This window comes from Syngnathus scovelli, chromosome 14 (assembly GCF_024217435.2).
Source record: "Syngnathus scovelli strain Florida chromosome 14, RoL_Ssco_1.2, whole genome shotgun sequence".
Taxonomy (NCBI): domain Eukaryota; kingdom Metazoa; phylum Chordata; class Actinopteri; order Syngnathiformes; family Syngnathidae; genus Syngnathus; species Syngnathus scovelli.
The window spans coordinates 13,509,244-13,530,251 of NC_090860.1; the positions used below are offsets into that span (position 1 = coordinate 13,509,244).

At 45.2% G+C, this 21,008-nt stretch overlaps 1 protein-coding gene across 1 annotated transcript in view; it reads left to right on the top strand.

The window, feature by feature from the left end:
* Positions 1-285: 285 nt before the first annotated feature.
* The window catches only part of grin3ba (glutamate receptor, ionotropic, N-methyl-D-aspartate 3Ba), a 44,582-nt gene continuing 23,859 nt past the window's right edge, over positions 286-21,008 (top strand). The window contains exon 1 of the mRNA XM_049740668.2: positions 286-846. Within this exon, the coding sequence (XP_049596625.1) occupies positions 286-846 (561 nt within the window). The remainder of the gene's footprint in view (positions 847-21,008) is intronic.

Consider the following 21,008-nt stretch of genomic DNA (forward strand, 5'->3'; position numbering starts at 1 on the left):
ACAGCTGGCGTGCCTGACGCTCCAGCGGAGAGCAGAAAAAGAGCCGGTCCGCTCCGAGCTCCGAGCTGCGCGTCTTTTTTTTTTTCTTCACCCCGTGATGATTAAAAGAACTTTACGGAGGTGAGACGCAGAGTGCGGAAGAATAAGTCAATCGGTCGAAAGGGGTGGAAAAAAGAAGCAGCCTCAAGTCCCGGTAAAGCAGTGGAGCCGGGAGCCAAGGGGGAGCTATGCCATCTCCCGCAGAGTGGAGCCCAGTCCTCCTGCGTCGCGTGTCGGAGCTGCAGCATGGTGCCCCTCTCCGGACCCTGGACCCACCGCCTCGCTGCCGGGGGACCCCCGCGCCTCCTCCTCTTCCTTGCGTTGCTGCTCCTCGGCGCCCTCTCGTCGCAGGAGCCATGCACACTGCCACCGCCGTCGTGCCACATCCTCGCCCGGATCGGACACAGCGTGCGCCTCGGCGCGCTGCTGCCCGCCCGCCAGCCGGCCCGGATACAGAACGCGCTCAACCGCGCCCTAGCTAGCCTCCGGCACCAGAACGCCGCCGCAGCTGCAACCACCTCGGACTCCACCTACACCTCCAGCACCCCGGGCAGCGGCAACCCGGCTCGGAGCCTCCCGCTGCTGCCCTACAACCTGAGCCTGGAAGTGCTGGCTCGCTCCCCGGCCGGATGGGACCCTGCGTCGCTGTCCCGCTGCGCTTGCCAGGAGCTGGTGGTGCGCGGGGTGAGCGCCGTGCTCGCCTTTCCGCGCTCCAGCGAGGAGCTCGTCCAGGTGGAGTTCCTCTCCTCTTTCCTGGAGACCCCCTTCATCTCCATCCTGGAGGACACCGAGCCCCTGGTCACTAAGGTGCGTGCGCAGGAGACCATGTTATTTGCATGGCACTCTGCTCCAAACTGGGTTTTTGTCTTTTGCTGTTTTTAAATGCTGATTATCTTAGAAAGTACACCAAAATCAATGTGTTGTCGGAAACTGCAACACAAATAAGCACATCGACGACTAAAATCATTTAAAGCAACGATTCCCAATTGCTGTTCTAGAAACCATCAGCAAATGAGCCTCTTGCTGTAAAAATAATCTCTGATCATTTATCTATGCCAGCGACGTATACAGACATGCGGAACAATCAACTACCCGTCCACTAGATGGCAGAAGGCTCAATTGTCCACCTGTTGCCGTTTGAATAAAAACCGAGTGGGCCCATTTGTGAGGAAATTAAGAAGAACCTTTTATGACTTTGGAGATTTTTTTTCCAAATGTAAATGTGCCGTGGCTCAATGACAGGCTCAATGGGCATTAGTGTATTCAAACTGATGAGATCAACTTCATGTCCTTCAACCTGCAGGCACCTTTCACATGCATGTTTAATATCTTCACTTTGCACTGAACTCTCAAGACCCTCCAGCAGAAACCTCTTTATTTACCGTACTCTTATTATTCCGTCAAGCTCTCTCTGCAAAGTCTTAACTGTGCGTGTGTGTGTGAGCGAGTGAGATGAGGTGTTTAGCTTCCTCTCCCTGTAAATCACTCCAACAGTTGAGATGGAGAAAGATTGACGCTGCAGTGTCGTGCGGCGCCTGCTTCCTGTCGCCGGGTGTGTACCAATATTTATGAGTTTGTGCTGTGTGGTGCTCGGATGTGCGTGTGTGCGTACGATTTATGGATAGGAGTCACTGGAAATGCCCAATACCTCGAAAATGAACATTGGAATTTTCTGGGGAAAATACATATCTCAGAATTCAAACAAAACTTGGAATTCAAATGATCATTAGGCAAATCCTGCAAGACTTCAGCTCAAAGTGAAAATATGTGGTGGCACTCCGGAAAAGTACCTAAAAAAAGTAAGACCGATTGTCTGTCCGATTCGATTGAATCGACCAATATCTGTTTTGTAAGAGGCGTTTTTCAAAAATCTGCAGTGTATATACAAGTAGACACGCTCCAAAGAAGCGGCAACACAAGCTGACAGCCAAAGCCAATGAGAACGTCCGAAGATGAACTTCAGTCGTATCTGATTTCAATAACACTCACCTCAACGCGACGATGAGGTCACTTGGCGAGGGATGGAAGCGAGCGAGCAAGAGGGAGGGGGAGCGAGAGAGAAGGTGGGAGGTGTGAGATGAGGAACACGGCGGCAAAGGGTGAGCCAGGACACAGCTGAGAGCTTCCTCCATGCAGCTGCAAGAAGGACTTTGAGCTCTGCGGGATTCTGGCACACAGCCGCAGGGCAAAAGAAACAACCATCACTCTTTCACTTTCTTTGCGCATCAGCCTTTTTTAGGCTTGCGGGCTTTTTTGGGGGGGTTGGCAAAGTGTAACACAGCATGTCTGCCATGTCTGTGGACATCTGGCGTTTAGTTTGACAGCGCCCTCTGCTGTCTAGGGAAATTGACGTCAAAGTGCTGTCAAAATTTCACGGCTCATGTTTTATGGATTTTTGTCCCCTCCCAAAAAGTTACAGCCATCGATGCAAATTTCGGCCCATTTTTTGGCGTTTTCGCATGATGTTTCAATTTCAAATCGGAAAGGCTGCAATCTTAAAAATAAAATACGTTATCGGGGAAACCGGGGAAGTCTCCAGAGTAAGCGCTGTGGGAATTCCCACCTAAACCCCAACCACGCACAAAATAAATAATCTCCAGAATTTCCATAACTCCTGGGACATTCTCTTCTTGCCCAAAGAAGCAGAAAAAACAACAACTGTCTCCTCATTTTGGACCAGTTTGTGAAGGAGCAGATTTTTGGCAGACGGGATTGCTCTGTTTCCCTCTGCCGCCGCGAGAATCCTGCAGATTGCAAATGGAATTACATTTGTGTCCTCCGTGTTTGTATTCAATCACGCTGCAACAACAGGCGGGTGGGCAGGCGGGTGGCCTCTGTCGAGCAAACACACTCCGTTTGTGTGATCAGCCTCCCTGTTCACATCAACAACCGCTTTTATTTGGATGCTTATGAACTCCAAGCCATTTAAAACAAACTTTGATCAAAAACACGTGTTCGCCGCTAAAACACCACTTGCATTCCGATATTCACGAAGTGAAATTCAAATTGTCTCCATCGTTGATAGATGCCAAGGTTGGAATTCTGCATGTCGTTTTGTTCCACCGTCACTCTCGGAGCCCTTATCAAGAACCCGACGTGCAAACTTCTCGTTAATGTCAAAGGCAGAAAAGGACAGCCGACCGAAAAGATGCTCGTCTCTCCTCAATCTGTGAAAGGATGCATCCCGGCCTGCGAGCGATTTATTCCTCCCCTCCCCTCCTCTTTCTACTTAAGCTAATTAGAAGCAGTGTGTGACCCCGAACTGTAAATCTCCGCTGTCTATCTTTTGACACAGAGGACGCGTTGGTGTTAAAAAGTGTGGAGGGGCGAGGCGGGGAAAACAGAATCAGGCTTTTGAAATTCCCACTCCAGCAACGGGATGATATTTGATGTTAGAGCTGACGTAACCTCTATTCATCACCACCCCCGAGTGAATGAAAGCGCTTTTGGAATCGACCTTCCCGGACGGTGCGTAAACCGCGTGTGTCGCTTTAATGTAATAAATAAATAAAAAAAGAAGATCTTTGCAATCTCGCCGCTTTCGAGCGCGGCCTCGGCGAACACCTTTTGACTCGCCGATATTATCGCGAAAATCGTTTCGTGGTGGCGAGGTCGCGTCGGCACGCGGGGAGGAAAAAAAAGCTTCTTCCTGATTTGCTAAATGTGATTAAGCGGGAAGGCCGCTGCAGCAAGAATTCATTTTCACCGCTGAGGATTTGTTCTTTACCGTCTCCTTACGCCCACACTTGCACTTAATACTATTGAAATACATCCTTGAAATTCTTCACAAGGCTTCATTTCACAGTCTTAACTTGCGTATTATTTGCCTTTGTGGCTCGTTGGCTGCGACTTTTGTTTGCACGCTACGAGGCAAATATCCTTTCTGTGATGTATTAATATTTCAGGCTGTGGTTTTATGTTATGAGCTAAGGGTGGTCAATCGACGGCCCGTGGGCTTCGGATCCTTACGGGACGACAATCTGAGCAGCCCTCGATTCATTTTGGGAAAGAAAATTGGATAGACTAACTGTGCTGCTTATATGCCGTTGGGTGAGGTAAAGCCCCTGGGCGGCCATCTTGTGTTGCCATTCGCTAACCCCGCCTAGCTTGGCGTTTTCACTTTATTTTCTGTCATTGTGCATGTTGTTATTTTGAATAATAGCAGAAGTTCTAAGTGACAGCGGCAACGCAAGATGGCCACCTTATGCGTGGGAGAAGCCATGCATGCCTACATACAATGAGCTGCATTTGAGCAATTTTGCAAAATTTGAAAAAAAAAACCAGCACCAAGGTGATAAAAACAGAGTATGGCCCTGGCTGCGATAAAATCCCCAAATGACTCCCTACCTCTGATTTAACCCGACGCCTTTCACCCAGCTGTAATTTATTTGAATGTAATAATTAGGACTTTTATCATTAATCTGGGAACTACTTTCCCTCTTGCGCGTCTCCCTCCATTCAGTCATCCTTTTATTATTATTACGGGCTTTTTAATGACATGCCAGCACTAGTAAAATGAAAATTATTGGGGGAGAAAAAAAAAATCCCTTGAATGAAATGACATTTTAATCCGTAGACCCCTGCAAAAAAAAAGACTCTCTCTCTCACACACACGCACACACACACGTGTTGCATATCTGCGTGTAGCACACACGGCGCTGCTGCGCAGTGCTATGAGTTACTAAGCCTAATGAGGCTTTACAAGCCTGCTGCCTTTCACATTTTCTTTCAGATGAGGAGGGGATTTGCTCCACAGCCCAGTAAGCGCCCAGGAGTTGGAAGGAGGGTGGTAGGGGTGGGGGAGAAGACCCCAAAACACGGGCCAGAGTCGGAGCCAAGTGACATTTTGTTCCAAGCTTGCCACTTAACTGCAAACAGCTCAGTGTCCCCCCCCCCCTCAACTCGTTTTCGGGTTTATTAGCGGCGTGGTGACAGTTCGGCGCCGTCTCGACAGCATTAATGGTACAGCGCAGGGACGGCAGACAACGTATTGTGGGCCTGTCTGAAACCCTTAGTTTAATTTTCTCTGCTTATTTATACAGATTTTTTTTTTTTTTTTGTGGAGCATCTCTGGAGTCATTTCACACCGGCAGAATACTTTTGTATCCTACTCTAAGCCGCAAGCAAACAGGGACCTAAATGGGAAGGAAGTGATGAGATAACAAGGAGCACCTGAACACAAAAGTTAAAGGTCAACGCGATAACAAGACAGACATCGAGTACAACCGGGAAGACATGAAATAAAATTTTAAATCAAAACCAAACTCAGACGGCTCGTGAAGCATATTAGAAAAAAAAATAAACCAGGTCTTAAAAGTAAAGCATACAAACAAAAATATAAGCTAATAAATTTGCCCATTTATCGGTAATCCATATTTTTTTGTATGCCAAAATTCTACATCAGCCTCAAAAATCAAAACCTCACCTCTCGTTGATAAAGACCCATGAATAAATCAAGTCATTTTACTTTCAGTTTTATCCGTTGTAATTTTTTTACGGCAACGGCGATGCTTCTGATAACGTTAAAGTGTGCCAGCTTAATTAAAAAATTGAGCGAGCAAAGTGTAAGCAAAAATGGAAGGAAGAACTAAGGATTAAATCGTTTGGAACCAGCTGGGCAGGAAATGAGGGACGAGATGATGAGGATGATGAGGATGAAAACACAACAAGCGAAGGAACACACAACGCATGGATGGAGGAATCCCAACTCAGCGTGAGGAAATGAGGCATTATGAATCGACGTGAGGATTTGCGAGGGAGGAAATTATCACCGCGGTACACGGCAAGTAAAAGGATAGATAAGGAATAAGAAGGTGGATTAGCCAGCTCGAAAACCAGAAAAGACCTTATCACTTGATAAAGTCACGAGAAGGAGGGAGGGAAGGAGGGAGGAAGGGAGGGAGAAAGCCAAAGCATGAATGACAATATTGATGAAAGATTAAGCGTGGCCAGTTGTAAATTGACTCGTAAAACACTTTTTTTTTCCCATGGAAAGAAATTTAGATGCGGAATAATGTAAATTATTTCACAGCGTCTTTGGTGAAAATCGACCAAGGATCAAGAAGGACGTTTCGTTATGCACTGCCTTGTGTAAATCTGTTGTATGCAAATTAGTCACTGCTTTTTAACTGTGACATGAAGGAACATATTGTCCTGTTGCAGGAATCAAAAATACTCCGCCGTGTATCTCCTGGACAGTTTAAAAAAGTGGCAATTACCAAATGGGTGAAAATAGCACGGGAGTGCTTGAAAGCAACTTAAATTGCATCTTCCATGACCTGTTTGTCTTTAAAGCTGACATATTATGTTTTTTTTTCCCACACAATTCGAAACCCCGGAGATTGGGGTTCAAATGGATTTACCTTCCCTCGTTTTGAAATAAATTCGAATCGCCACTATCATCAAAATATCTTGCTCGATTTTAAGAGAGGAAGCAATTTTGTCCTTGCCCTGGTCATGCAAAAAGTGAAATCAGCAAAGGGACCTCGGGGAAAGAACGTCGACGATGGCTGGAAATTATCGCCGGAATTCCAGGAAGTTTTTCCTTGCATTGGACTTTCATCCAAATGTGCCATTTAAAGGATTAGCGGCCGATAACCTGGCCGCTATCTTTACCAACAGCGCGCACATCCATGTGGACTTTGTGCTCTACTTCCCCCACATGCATCCGAGCACAATTCCTTTCCCGAGAAAACTCGTGTGCGTCCAAGCGAGGCGCAGCACGGGCGGCGGAGGCCAGCTGCTCCGTCGCGATAAGTGCTGCGAGCATCCCCGACTCCCAGAGGTCACAGGTCAGAGGCGAGCAGACGGGGAGGGTGGGACAGGTGATGGAGACATGTGCCGGGCCTGGAATTATACAGATACCCGCAGATGGCGGCATGCCCACCACCGTGCCACCACTGCCAAAAAAGACAGGTTAGCCCGAAGGGAAAAGCGGGAGAAATTCAAAAAGCAAGCCATGCGGAAGAAGTACAACAGAACAATGTTTGCTACCCACGTATGAATACTGAGTCTTCTGAATACTTCCCCCCTTAGTCCAAGGGAACATATGCGAGACTTGCTATAGGAGATGAAAGGACCACTAAACTACAGGGATGCAACTCGGCCACATCTGTAGCTTTGCCAGATGTTTCTCGATGATGTCTCGGGGTTGAAAAGGAAGGATCTAGAAATGTGAGGAACCTCAAACATGAAAAGTGTCAAATTTGACCCAAAGGTAACATATACACATTGAACAAAAGGGGTTCGAGGATTGACCCTTGAGGTACTCCATATGTAATGGCCATTCAAGATTTGAAACTTGCAGTGAAAAAATAAATTCTTTCCTCAAAGTTAGGATCTGAAAGTGCTCCATTTGACCCCAAAAGTCTCATCCTGAATGGAAAATAAACTCGACCAAGCTCAACACCTGCTTTGGGCCAGTTCAACATGAGTTAGGATAAGCAGTGTTGAAAAAAAATGGCCTCTTAACTGTCTACGCTTTGGGAAACATCATTTGAGAAGCAACTGCTTTAAATGTCACCGACGTGGGTATAGTACTGATTTCCTTTCTGGGGTAATTGATATTAAGTGCATATATGACACCATAATTGGTGTCAATCGTAACACATTGGAGTCAATTATTTCGTAATTGTCGACTACGCGATGGGCCGATTGGACAAAAACTGTCAGAGACTGAATTTCAGCTCGAATAAGCTAAAAGCAGATTTCTTTTCTGGGTAATTGGTATAAGTGTCGGGAGCACAAGCTAATTGGAGTCAAATCGTAATTGCTGTGGGTAGAATTTTAAACAAAAACACTAGGATATCATTTGGCACGGAAGAGCAGTTGGTCGAATTTTTGTAATTGTAATTTTATAATCGATGTCAACTGTAAATGGAATCGATGGGATTTAAACAGAAATATTCACAGACGAATAGCGAGTCCAGCCGTCCGTTTTCCAGCGCCCATTCTGATCAGCGTGGTGTGAGCTGAAGCCCAGCCATCGTGAAAAATCCAATCTGATGTCATGTCAAACGTTGGAGACAGGCGGAATAACGCAAACAGACGATTACGCCCACGCACGCACGCGCTAGCTGAAGCATACAACAATAAAGTCAATGTCCACTTTATTTGGAAAACCAAAATGGCCGCCGCACTCTGAACTGGGGAGCAACTGATGAGGACGAATTACTGATTGTTAATCGTCTTGTTAATCGTTTAATCGGCCAGTATTAGCTCTTTTTGATGAGTACCACAGCCACCATGTGGTGAAGTTAATAATTTTGTTTACCACTCCAAATGAAGGTGACTAGCTTAATGCCCTGACCGCTTTAGAGATTTAATGAGTATTAAGAAAACCGAATAATAATAGAGGCCACCCCCTCGCATCTAGTCAGTCAGATTTCAATCGACCTTCGCTGAGCCTTGCAATGAGCTCGGCAAGGCTCATTAAGACCGCTGCAAATTTAAACGCAGCACCTTTAAGTAACTTGGAATCAACTCTGAAGAAATAGTCAATTGGAATAAACTCTGACGTAAAAGCCTTGGGCTAGCTTTGGTGTTTTCGTGTTTGTGGCTTCAATCACAACTATTCCAAAAGTTTCCAAATATTTTGTGTTGAATGCCAAGGGACCCCAGACGGCTCCAGGGACCGCAGTTTGAGAACCCCTCATCTCCTGTGTGTCCTCGTATATAAGATAAATCAGAGCGGCAGAGACGTCCCCAGACGAAGCACTAAAAGTGACAATCTGACATTCATACGGCCAACATCTTGGCGCATAAACGCAATTTATCCGCTGCAGATGCGACGTTGGCAGATAGAAAATAAAATGGTGGCGAGCACCAAAAGGAGAGTTTAAGCCCAACGATGAATAAGAGACAAAAGGAAAACACTTGAAGACAAAAAGGAGACGATGGGAGTTTTCAATCTTTATTAGCTTTCACGGCCGAGGACAAACTGTCCTCTGGGTAGCGCTAAAGGCCGTTACACTTAATAATTCACCTTAACTCAGGTGAGCTAAAGTGTGTTTATCTTTCCATTACGTGGTTTCTTTTAAACAAACAAAAAAAAAATCGAGTGGAGAACCGCATGAATTACTTTAATGCATCAGACAATAAGATTTATTTGACTTTGCCAGCGCTGGGCGAGAACGCAACAAATCACCGAGGAGCATTTAGCTAAACAAAGTAATATGAGTGTATTGAGCAAACACAAGAATCAATCACATATTAAGGAGGCTAAAAAAAAGATTGCACAATCGAAGCAACAAACATTTTCATTCTTGCATTTCAGACTGGCTGATTTTGCTCATTGAGCACAGGCAGCATAGGGAGGGCTTCGCCGCTGTGGGCGTGGTCACAGTCAACTTCAATCAATCGAAAGGGTTTCTTTTCAATCTAGTGAGCTTTCAGGAGACAAGAAAACCAGATCGATTCTGTGACCAGGAATGAAATGACGTGGATGAATGAGAATGTTTGTAGACCTCTTCCTGGAGACCTGTCCTATAAATGTACTTTGTGCCTCTCTGCATGCAAAGTGAGTCCTTATCCAGATATTTTCGACAGTTTTATGGCCCTTTTATGATGCTTGGGTAAACATGAAAACCCTGACTTTGTCGTAAAGAGATAGAAATACTCCAGACATGACTTTGTATCCAGGTAGAGCCCAGGCATAACTTAAATCTAAATAAAAAATAAAAAAAATACCCCAACAGAAGGACTGGATTAAAGTAAAGCTCAAAGAAAGGGTGCCAACTGTTATCTGATGAACGTGATGCTCACCAGCATCTTGAGGAAAGACTTTGAGGAAGGCCCTTTTCTGTTCCTGCCAGGTCCCAAGAGGAACGCTTGTGTCTGACCGTGGCGGAATAGCGTGAAAATCTCGTAAAATATCATCCCTGAAGAGACGACGCTCCTAAAAGTGTTTATCCGCACACTGTGGGTCGTGAAAACAAATTTTAAAAAACATCACCAGTAGGATGGGATTAAAGCAAAATTCAACACGGGGAAAGAAGACCAGAAAAAATCGGGACCCGCTATCTCCACCGTCCAACATAACAACAACGTTAAAGACGGATGAAGCTAAACACTTTGGAGTGGAAGCTATTTAAGGGTTAGGGACAACGATAAACACTTGATTTTCAATTTACTCTCCGGCAGACTCAAGTAAAACTCAACAAAAGCCTCCAAACAAAGCGCCATCACCAAAAAGGATGAGATTAAAGCAAAAGCTCGACACAGGTGGAAGCACACGAGGGAGCCTGCGAGACAGGAACTCGACGGAGAGACCGACCGAAACCGAGCGCTGCCGACGGTGCCTGATTAAATTGGAAAGAGGCAGATGAAACTAATTAACTTTGAGCAAGCGTGAACGCAGACATGAGTGGGAGGAACCCTCGCAAATAATCAAACACAGCCTAATTAACCTGCAAAATCTTTTTTTTGGGTGTTGGTGTTGGGTCGTACATTATTAGAGACCAAAATATTTGACTCCATGGAAATAACTTTCAGCATACCAAAGGATTTTGGAAAATTTCCAATTTTATTCTTGAAGTGGGTCACATCTGGCTGGACCATACTTCCTGAGAACCACCCATATGAGAGCCAAGGCAGGTTTTTGGCAATGCGACCATTTTGGTGGCTATATAAAGAGCTTCTTTTCTCAAGGGTTAAAATGGCCGCTAGCTTGCAGCAGTCTGGCTTAAAAGATCCCTCCCCGCCTTCGCCTTTTGTCACACTCAATCAGACGGTTTTGACCGGAGCAGTCGCCACCCGCTGGTCGTGGGCCAAAGGCTTTTCCCAGCAGCGCCCCGATACTCTGCCAGTTCTCGCTGTTCATGTTTTATCGTCGATACTTTTGATTTGAACATTCGGGCTCTGCTTATTTTCCAAAGTGGAACGGTCCTCCCCGTTGGGTTGCAATGCAAATCTCGGTTGGAGTCTGGCGGATGTTAGAGCCCGTGTCCTTTCACTTTGCATTTCTTTTTCTTAGTCGCCTAACTTGAACATGATATCGAAGGACAGTTGCTGCACGAGTGAATATATATTCTCGACTTTTTTGGGCGATAAGCCAGGGAAGCCTCATAACAAATGGATCCCCTCGGTACCTGAACACTGTATTATTTAATAACGTGGCGAAAATCATGCTTTGGTACCCGCCAGCGGTTGAAATGATGAAATCGACACGTCAACTTGACCGTTCTAGCTTGAGGTCGATTAATCGGCAGTGGAGTTTTAGCGACAACACAGACGCTTTCAGTTTTTTTTTTTCCCGTCTTCTAATCTTATTATGACTTGGCTGTTTTGCTGAATAGCTCAGGTCTTTTTTTTTCTTCTTTTTATTCCAAAACATCCCTGACGCAGCTTGACAGCGAGGTCGATGGCCGCGTCTGCGGCATGCAAACTCCAATCGATAAACTAAGTATACCCCGAAAGCTCAGTGTTGACGAATGTGTCAACTTTCTGCCATCGTTTAATTGTTCCCAATGTGGCTTTTGACCCTTGCTTCCATCTGTCGTCTAAAAAAAACCCCAAAATCTCCCTGGCATCTGCCGGCTGTAGGTCACACAGTGCGACCTGCGCACCGGCCAGTGTTAATTCCTTTGCTGGCACTTTAAAGGATGAAATATTGATCTTGGCTTGGACAACTTATTTTCCCGCTTTGTGTAAATCACCTCGTGATTGACAGGCCCCCTAGACCCGTCGCTGTCTGTCTCCATTGACCGTGACTTGATCAGGCCGTGCAACAAAAAATGGACAGTACTGATTAACCCCATTTACTTACAGACACTAAAAAAGTTGTCTTGTTTGACCGGTTTATTATATGCAATACTGGTTTTGATAACTAAAAAATCTCTGCCCTTTAAGTAGTTTTCCAAATTTAAATTGCATTGTGTAACCTTTTGAGCTATGGAATATACACAAACGGTGCAGCAACACATGTAGACAGGCAAATTAATTGCACTCAGTCAGGTTTTCTTTATCCCCCGCAAAGAACCAGCAAGATTTAAAGCCATGAATCCTTCTCGGAGCGAACAGCATGAAATATTTCTCTAAAATAATGCCATGGTTGGATAAACATCTTCTCTTGATCAATTGTCATTGTTTTGAAAGTATAATAGCAACAAATTTGAATGTTGTCACTTCTCACCAGTGGATGATTTCTCGCCCCCCCCGGCCCAAATGAGGCAGCTGCATTTTTTTCCCCCCCTTATGATTGCATGTCTGCGATTGAGCGCGCCTAAGTGATTAGTTTTGCCGCCACGCACGCTACTCGCATGGAGGCTTATTATCAACGGGAAGGCGGGGGAGGCGTACACGGTGGTTTCCAGGCATTCAGTCCTCCGGCTATTTAATTACGAGGGCGGCGGGGCCCCCCCGGGGGGAGGCCGGCATGCCTACAGCTGCTCGCTAACAAAGTCCGCCGAGCGGCCCCGGATTGATCGGAAGCTCTTCAAGATGGCCACTGTTTTGCCTGGCGCAACAAAACGTCCGCATCCCGAGCCAATAGGTGCTCACGAGGACAATGGCAACAAAAGGGAAAAGAAACTTTGCCAAAGCGTTGTCGTATCGAGGGAAGCATTTGCATAAGTGGGTATTAAACCACGAGCCAGTGGACAGAAGCGATGGCTCAAGTAGATAAGACTTCCTTTCTCCCTCCCCCTACCCGGCGAGCTGTTTATTGCTTTCGGCGAAGATTAAAACTTCCCCTGAATTGTGAAGCGCAGGGACGCTATGCCCGTACGTCTATATTTATTTACGTTTCTCGTACCGACGGATAAGTCGAGGGAGACGACAGAAGCGGATGATCCGACTTTAGGCTCCGCCCCCGACTGCTCAGCAACCACCTGCAGAGATATTCCAGCACATTTCTAAAAATATCTGTTTGTTCGATCGCCCACATCTTGGATCCAAAGCAGACATCTCCCGTCAACTTCTCTTTACTTATGTCGCAGCGTGACAACTTTTCAATGATCCTTTCCTCCACCTGTGAGGCTTTTTGGGAAGGGATCAACCGTGGGGAAGGAAGACGTGGATTAAAAGTTGACAGAGATTCCACCGCCTCATCTTTCATTTTAATGTCTTCTATCAAGTGTCCTTGAAAAGCGCATTGACTCTGATCATTCGCTTTGATTCGGACGCCAAGGCCTTTTAAGTGCCTCGTCTCGCTGGCGACTCTGTTCCGTTTGACTTTTAACAACGTGGACCGAGCGAGCGCCGGCGTCTGTTTACAAGCGGCGTCCTGTCCCCGCACGGCCGCAAACACACACATCATTTTGGGTGTTTTGTTGTTTACGGCCTTTTCTTCTGCTAGTCTTTCCAAGTCTTGAGCGTTTTCCATACCAACAAACAATCATTTGCCGCTTTATTGTTGTTTTGTATTTATTTCTAATTTATTTATTTTCTCCGAGGGCAGGGTGTCTCTTTCACTGTCAAACTAGTCGCCTCGCCCTGAGATGTTGGTAAGTCAACGGTTATTTGGACGTGTAAACGGGCACAACTTCAGCACGATGCGAACGGTGAACGTCATCGAGCGCCATATTTGGTCATGGCAAGCATCCAACAGCGACGTCACTTTAAATTGAATTCATCCCCGCGGGCCAGATGCATTCTTTCAATCTTTAGCCTGTTGTTTATCTGAGCCGCCGCTCTAATTTGCATGTTACAAAAGAAGTCACATTCTTTCAGCTTGTTGCTGATTTGTGTGGAACGTCACCAAATGGTCCAAGGCGAAGCTATTCATTCGTGCAATCGTGACCGAGGCAGACGCGCCGCAGGTGCATTTAGCAAAAGCCGCAAGCTGAATATGTTTTAATTCCCCATGAGGTCACCTTTTTTTGAAAAGGAGTTTTTTTCACAAAAGCACAACAGGTCAGGAATTAGTCTATTGGAGCTTTTTATAAAGGGTAAATAAAACGGTGGAGAGGATTATTATTTTTTTTTGTCACGTTTCCAAGGCTGCTTTTTGTGTTGACTCCGATTCTGATTAAGAAGAGCTTGCTTAAGGGAAAAATAGCCTCCACTAAGATGCATTTTTAGCCTCATTGTTCAGTTGAGAAGCGATTAGGGAATGAATGAGTGAGTCAACGTGCGACGACGGAGTGTGAAAAATGAAGAAAGCTGACTTGATTGATTTTATTGGTCCAATCGTGTGTTTTCTAGAATAATCCATAGCTTGTGGAAGTGGCAGCTGTCAATACTCATAGTTCTCCAAACGTGACCTTGAAAAGGTCTCTTGCAGATCGGAAACGTGCCAATCCTTCAGGTTGTCCCAAACAGCGCAAATCGTGTCGTGCGCACGGGGAGGGTCATCAAAACTACAGCAACGAGCGTAGACCATAAAGTGTGGTCTAAATGTGCTTCATTAGAGGCACACAGACCATTAAATAAGGAATGGAATTGCCGACGGGAGCCAGTGGACCGATGCCAAGGCTACCTGCATTCTAATATAGCGTTTGGACAACGGCTGTAACGAGCTTTCCAGTCAGACTCCCGTTAAAGTGTATTACCGGCGCGCTCATTTAGCTCTCGATATGCTACTTTAAATTTAAGTTAGCTTAACGGATCGGGTGGGTTGTCTGTTCTCCGCTGTCCTTCCTTGCTCGTATTTCGCAGGCGTATTTACTCTCCGACGTCGGGATTAGAACCATAATCATTCTCGTAATAATTATTTGACCTTTAGCCATGGTAGTTGTTAGCTTAGTTAAATGTACTGCTATCAGCATATCGTTAAGCTAAGCTGGGCTACGGGATAAAGCAAGAAGCGCTCCCACTTCCTGTCGCTTGGCTAAAATATTTTGTGCGGAAAGTTATACCGTTTGTAATGACACCACACTTAATAATTGAAGCCATGGTAGCTATCCAGCCAACAATTATAGCATGTTGGGTTAGCATTAGCTTGGCTGATGGGAAAACCAGGGAGGCTTGGTTATGACTTGGCAAGTTTAGCATACAGAAAGTTTTCGCTACTTGCGGAGGTTAGAAACCAAACATCCCGTCTTACTAGCTAGCTAGCAATACAAGCGCTCTCTTCCTTTTGGAAGGTGAGCGATGTCATCTTTCCATATTTCTTGGCCGAGCACAGTGGGCCCGCTTCCAGACTCATTCCCATCTTTCTTCTCCCTTATCAAGCCTTGTCCTCTTGTTTTCCCATCTCTTTTGTTGTTACTCCATTCTCCTCGCGCTCCCGCGTCTGCCTGCTATTCAGTTTTTTTTTGGTGTTTGTTTTATAGCGCTCGCCCTCTCTCGTTTGCTATTATCGCTTCGCCGCTGCTCATTTCCCCACCTGCATGGGATGTCTGCTGAGGGCCAGCGAAGAGCCGGCCGCGGATAATGCGCCCTCTTTTCCCAGAGTAATGTAGCCACACCGTGACAGGCCGGGAAATGGAAATCACTGTTCACGGTCGTGCGCTTGATTTTCTTTGGTTCTCCTTTAGTGTTCCTGCTTAGCATTTATGACACACTGCTGCGGGACTATTTTTAGTTCCTGTAAAAAGATGACCACCGCACGTACACGCGAGCAGAGCATCTCTATTGTGACTGCAGATAAGATTGGGTCCATTTTTTTTTTCCAAGGTGGAAATGTGTTTTCTGCCTCTGCCATTGTGGGTTTTATGATTATTGTTGTGATATTATGTACTTCAACGAGGCCTCGGGGAAGTTGCTTTTGCTGCCGTATTCACGGGGATGTGCAACAGTGACACCTACAGGAGTGGAGGGTTTGGACACTTTAAAATTTGGCATTCTGGTTTGGATTGGAAGGTTAGACTTTAGGACGGGAATGTCGTTATTTGCTAAAACCTGTTACTCTTGTTTGTCGAAAAAGACGAAGGAGCTGATCTCCAGGTTCCTGCTTTTTCCATCCTGCTGAGCAAACGGATCGGTACAGAGGCAGCCAGGCATCGACCGCCTTATGTTCAATAATGAAAGATGTGTGAAGTTCTGATCGGTAAATGTCATTTTATCTCCCGGCTATCTTTCAGAATTCCATCTTGGCTCCACACGTCTTTCCAGACTCCCTCTTAGCTCGGACGCTTAATCTGATTCTAAGCGTGCTTCCAAATGCTCCCAGACGTATCCCCCACCTGCCAGCGACGTCCCTCTTCTTCCTCCTTCTCGGCTTTTTAAACATGAGGACACGCTCGGCGAAGACATTGATTTCTCTGCCTCCTTCTCCAAACCTGACGGATGGCCCAAAGCATCTCCCGTAGCTTCCCCGTACTCCCCCCACAACCCCCTCTGAGCTGACGGCCTCCTTACAAATGTCAGCTTGTGGTAGCGGCCGGGAGACTGTAAGAGAAATGGCTTCTGTTGGCGTGCATGGAGTGTAATGCAAAGATTGCAGTCGAGAGGCGGGTCTCACTTTGTCAGAATGCTCCACTCCGAGAAATGTGAGTGACGGGAGCAAGTGGTCCGACAACATCATAACATGCTGCATCATCTTGATGTTTGAGCGTTTGGCTCCAATGTGAAACGCCTCGCAACAAATCAAAACCTTCTTTTCCAGACTACAGCCACAAATCGACCTTGGGAATGCTCGGCCTATATCACGGCTCACCGATCGCAAATTTACAATGTTTGCTTGGGTGAAGGACTTGAACTATAAAGCAAATGTTTTTGTTTGTGGTCTCGCTATAGCGCCAATTTTCAATTACCAATGGGATAAGTAGAAGCATCAAAAATATCATCGCTAAACACATGTTAGCGTCTATGCTAACAACGCTAATTTGCTGTTTTCTACGTGACAATAACAAGCTGAGAGGCAGATTAGTGTACTATTGACAATTCCTCAAAAGTAAGCCATTCTTGATACCCAAACGGTCGGTTCGGTTGACCGGCACAACGGGGCGTCCAATTTCACGCGTGTGACAGAAAAAAAAAAAGTAAGCTTGAAAAGAAACGCGAGAAGAGCGTATAATCGCTAACATAATAGCAGCTCATGCGTGCTCATGCATATTAGAAGCAGTCTTGGCATAATCTGCTGCTGCTGCTTTGGCAACCGCACACACTTTTATTGTACACGCATCTCCCTATTTATTATTTTGATACATTTCATTTTTTTGGGAGCGTATATTATTAATAATTCATCTCTTTTGGAAGCCTGCAAACAGAATCTCGGGAGATTAATGGCAAACGCAACCCAATTCCTGGACCATCTCCCATCATGCACCTGTTCCCCGTTTACTATGCCGGGGGGGGATGTCCGGCCATCTCGCGTGACCTAAAGCCGAGTTAATTAAACAGCACGCGTTAATCACAGCGGGGTCGTTAATCTGGATGTGATTATCTATGATATTTTCTGAGTGATGCGATCCTCCTTAGCCGAGAGGACTCGCGCACACACACATGCGCGCACTCCTGCCGCGAAGCTAATTTACATTTGCTGACAAGCCGGCGCTCGCCGCTCTTTGATGCCCTTTACATGTTTCACTCAGCATCAATCAACGTTTACAATGGTAGCTCTTCATTTTCGATTGCCAGCGAAACATGGTGATAAAGAGGCGCTGCTTGGGGATGGGCGTTTCCAGATTGCCTATCGTTACTCATCATTTTGCCGGAAGCGTGCGGGGTCAAATGTCACCGGGCAACTGAAATGTCATATCGCTCACGAATAATACCAGAAACTAATTAATAGACAATATGAAGCCTCGAGGCAGATGATTACATGCGCTTGATTCTCAATTCTGGAAAGGAGACCACCTCAGGTAGGAACACGAGCGCTTACATGGTGCCAAGTGGCTGGTACCGGTTTTGGCTTGCTTTTGCATGCAGTCAACATCCAGCGGCTGATAAGCTTCTATCTAATCCCTTTATTTAGCAGCGGAATGGCAACGGCTTCCTCCCAGCTCTATATGGGCCACCCTTTGCGCCTTTGTTGATGATAACACCAAGTTATTTCCCACCACTATGAACTTCCTCCAATTATACCCTCTGGCTAGAAGCCTTTAATAGCAGATAAGTGATTAGGACCTAATGCAGAGATTTGCCCCATTTACTTGATGCCGCAATTAATACGCAAGCGGAGGTACCGGAAAGTCAGATTAGAGACTTAATTTTCCTCGTATCCCAAAGGGAGGCGGCCAAATGGCCAATGATGGTGTTGTGATTACATTTCTGCAGAAATAGAGGGGGGTCTTCATTTATCATCGAGGGTCGTCCAACTTTCCCACTTGCAACTATCTGATGGCATTTTTGCTAGGGCTATTTTTCCAATCGATATTCCAGACTCCAAAGAGGCAGTTAACTTATTAGCATCACGTTGTTGTTGTTGTTGTTGTTAAGATACTTAAAGCAGACATATTGTGCAGCTAGCGAATGACTTCAGAATATATTTGTGGCCATGCTTTCCTCAAAATACCCCAAGGATCAAGAAGAATGTGCAAAAAAATTTCAGCTTATTTCTTGCTATAGTTACACCCCATCAACTACTCGCCCAACAATGAGTCGTGACTTTGTTACCATGACAACGCGGGGCAAAGAACTTGCTTAAACAGAACGGCCTGTCTGCCCGAGTGTAAAGGAACCGAAAGTTCTTTTGTAAAAGAAAAACAAAATTTTAATCAGGAATAAAAATAGATTCTTGCTATTAGCGGGGAAATGGGGATCAGGCTGATTAACATGTGTCCACATAGATGAATATCATTCATTATATTAACATATAAAGATGATTTGAGCAAATTTGTATTCAGAAGCTTGCATCAAAGTGGTTCGCATTAATCAGTACTCAAGAAGTAGCTTTCGGTTTTCAAAAGTTTATGGACACCTGGTCTGAACAATGACATTGTTTTTTTTAAAAAAAGTGACACCCAATTGTGTGACCTACATTTTAGCTTAGCTTAAACTTGCTAACACAAACTTTAGATACGATTGCAGATTGGTGGCAACAAACTACACCAGTTTATAAAAACAAATTTTGAAAACAAGAAGCTTCCAGCATTCAATCATGAGTTTGTTTTCAATTCAGGTGCTCCCAACACTAATGAAAGAATGGCGCCCTTTACTTTTTGCATAAATTCTCGCTTCCGGCTTTAAGGTAGAGAGTGCGCTGTAAACAATTCGATTAGACCTCAGTGAGTGAGATGAGTCATCAAAATGACTAACGACACTTTGAAAAGAAGACACGGCCTCACGGGCTACGCTAAGTGCATTTTTTTACTGGCGGGAGTCATCATACTTTTGTTTTTTTGTCAAGCTAATTCCCCACGAGTATGCTAAGTATGGCATTTTGAATCTCACACACAAACACAAAAATGTTAATTTAATGGATTCCTTAAGTGAACTGAGCAACAGCTTATTACCCTCTGCTTTTTTAGCAGGCAAATTTTATATTTTGCGTAGGGGGGGCAGCAGCTTTACTCTGACAATGAAGGACATCAAACTGGAGGTTGGAAAAAATGGGCTGTCATGCTTGTTTTCTTCCAGCCAGCCTTTCACAACAACACACTCAGAGAGAGAGAAAAAAAAAGAGGAAATCCAAAAATAATATGACAAGCCAGCGAATCATGGCGCCACCTGTGAAAAGACGGCCGTTCTGTTATCCAAAACATTTTGCCTCCCGAGAGCTATTTACCGCAAACTAGCCATTAGCATACACCTTTTCTAAATGTACGGCTGTGATGAAAAGCACAGTATGACGTGAAGGTCACCAGTTTGAATCCCGCCGCCGCAGTAAACACGAGTGCAGCGCTGCCCTGATATATTTGGAAATGTTTAAATGTCAGCCTACGTGTTGCATTCAAGAAAAACACACACTCTCTGCAAATCACCGCAGGATAAATAAACTGTATATTTCCCCTTTATTGTTTTTTGTTGTTGTTTTTTTTTGTGTTGGGTTTGTTTTACAACCGTGGCTGAAAACAGAAGCCCAACTAGCTTTGATTTGTGCCGAGACCGTCCCTGGAAGTAATCCCACACTGAAAGTTAATCATCGGAACAACATTAGCCCAGTTTATTCACAGTTTAATAACAAACTCTGCTAATTGCGAGTCCGCAAGATGGATGCTTGCCTACAGTTTCAGCTAAGCCCAGCCTGCAAAAAAAAAAAAAAAAAAACTATGATGAATTAACCAAACCAATATTGTCATAAAATCCTCTTGTACTCCAATATTGGAATGCTAGCAAAGTCATAAAATTTTTACTCTTGAGATTTAATGCGGTAAATGTACCGCTAATCATAGATGGGCTCCCCCTAGTGGTACAATAACAAATACTGAATTCATCTTTCAAACTGTACATAAAAAAAAAAATCATGAGGTGCTATTTGGCAGACGTAATATCAGAACATTTCTCAGATCATCCAACAAAGTTTACCTCCCTGTCCACAAGCTCCTCCAGCTAAATATTCCGTAAAGACTTTTAGTTGTGTTCTCCGGTGCGAATTTCCGATTCTTCATCTTTGGTGTCCAGCCAGCCTTCATCTGCTCGTCTTCCTCACGGCGCCCAGCGTCAGCACGGCGGGTCGCAGCTGCGCTAGCAGGTGCCGTGTTAGTTTGTTTTCAACATCTGCCAGAAGTGCCTGACTGTTGTTTTTGGCCCGTAACGTCTCAAACGCCTCCCTAGTGTTTTGTCTCCTGATCTGTTTTGACGTCGTTTCGCAGATGTTCGGATTTAATGGGCACGAACGGGAGGGGGATATACGTTAAGATGCAATTAAGACAGGTCGCTATCAATTATGCATTGTTGGGAGATTTCTTTTTTTTTGTTGTTGCTGTTTTTTCCAAACCAAATCACCGCTCGGGCGGTCGTCTCAATGACAAAGGCTATTTAAATTTGTCTTCTACCGGAAGGATTTGAATCTTCAGGGTTTTTTTCCTGTGTCTGTTTTAAATCACCTTGTCGGCCCCATTTTCTCATTTCTCTGACGAAAGCGAAACCCCGGTGTCACGAACAAATGAGAAAGTACGCGGGAACAGATTGGTTTGCTTAAAAAAAACAAAAAACAGACACGGATACTGTAGCAGACCTCAAGGACGTTTACACACTGGATTTTA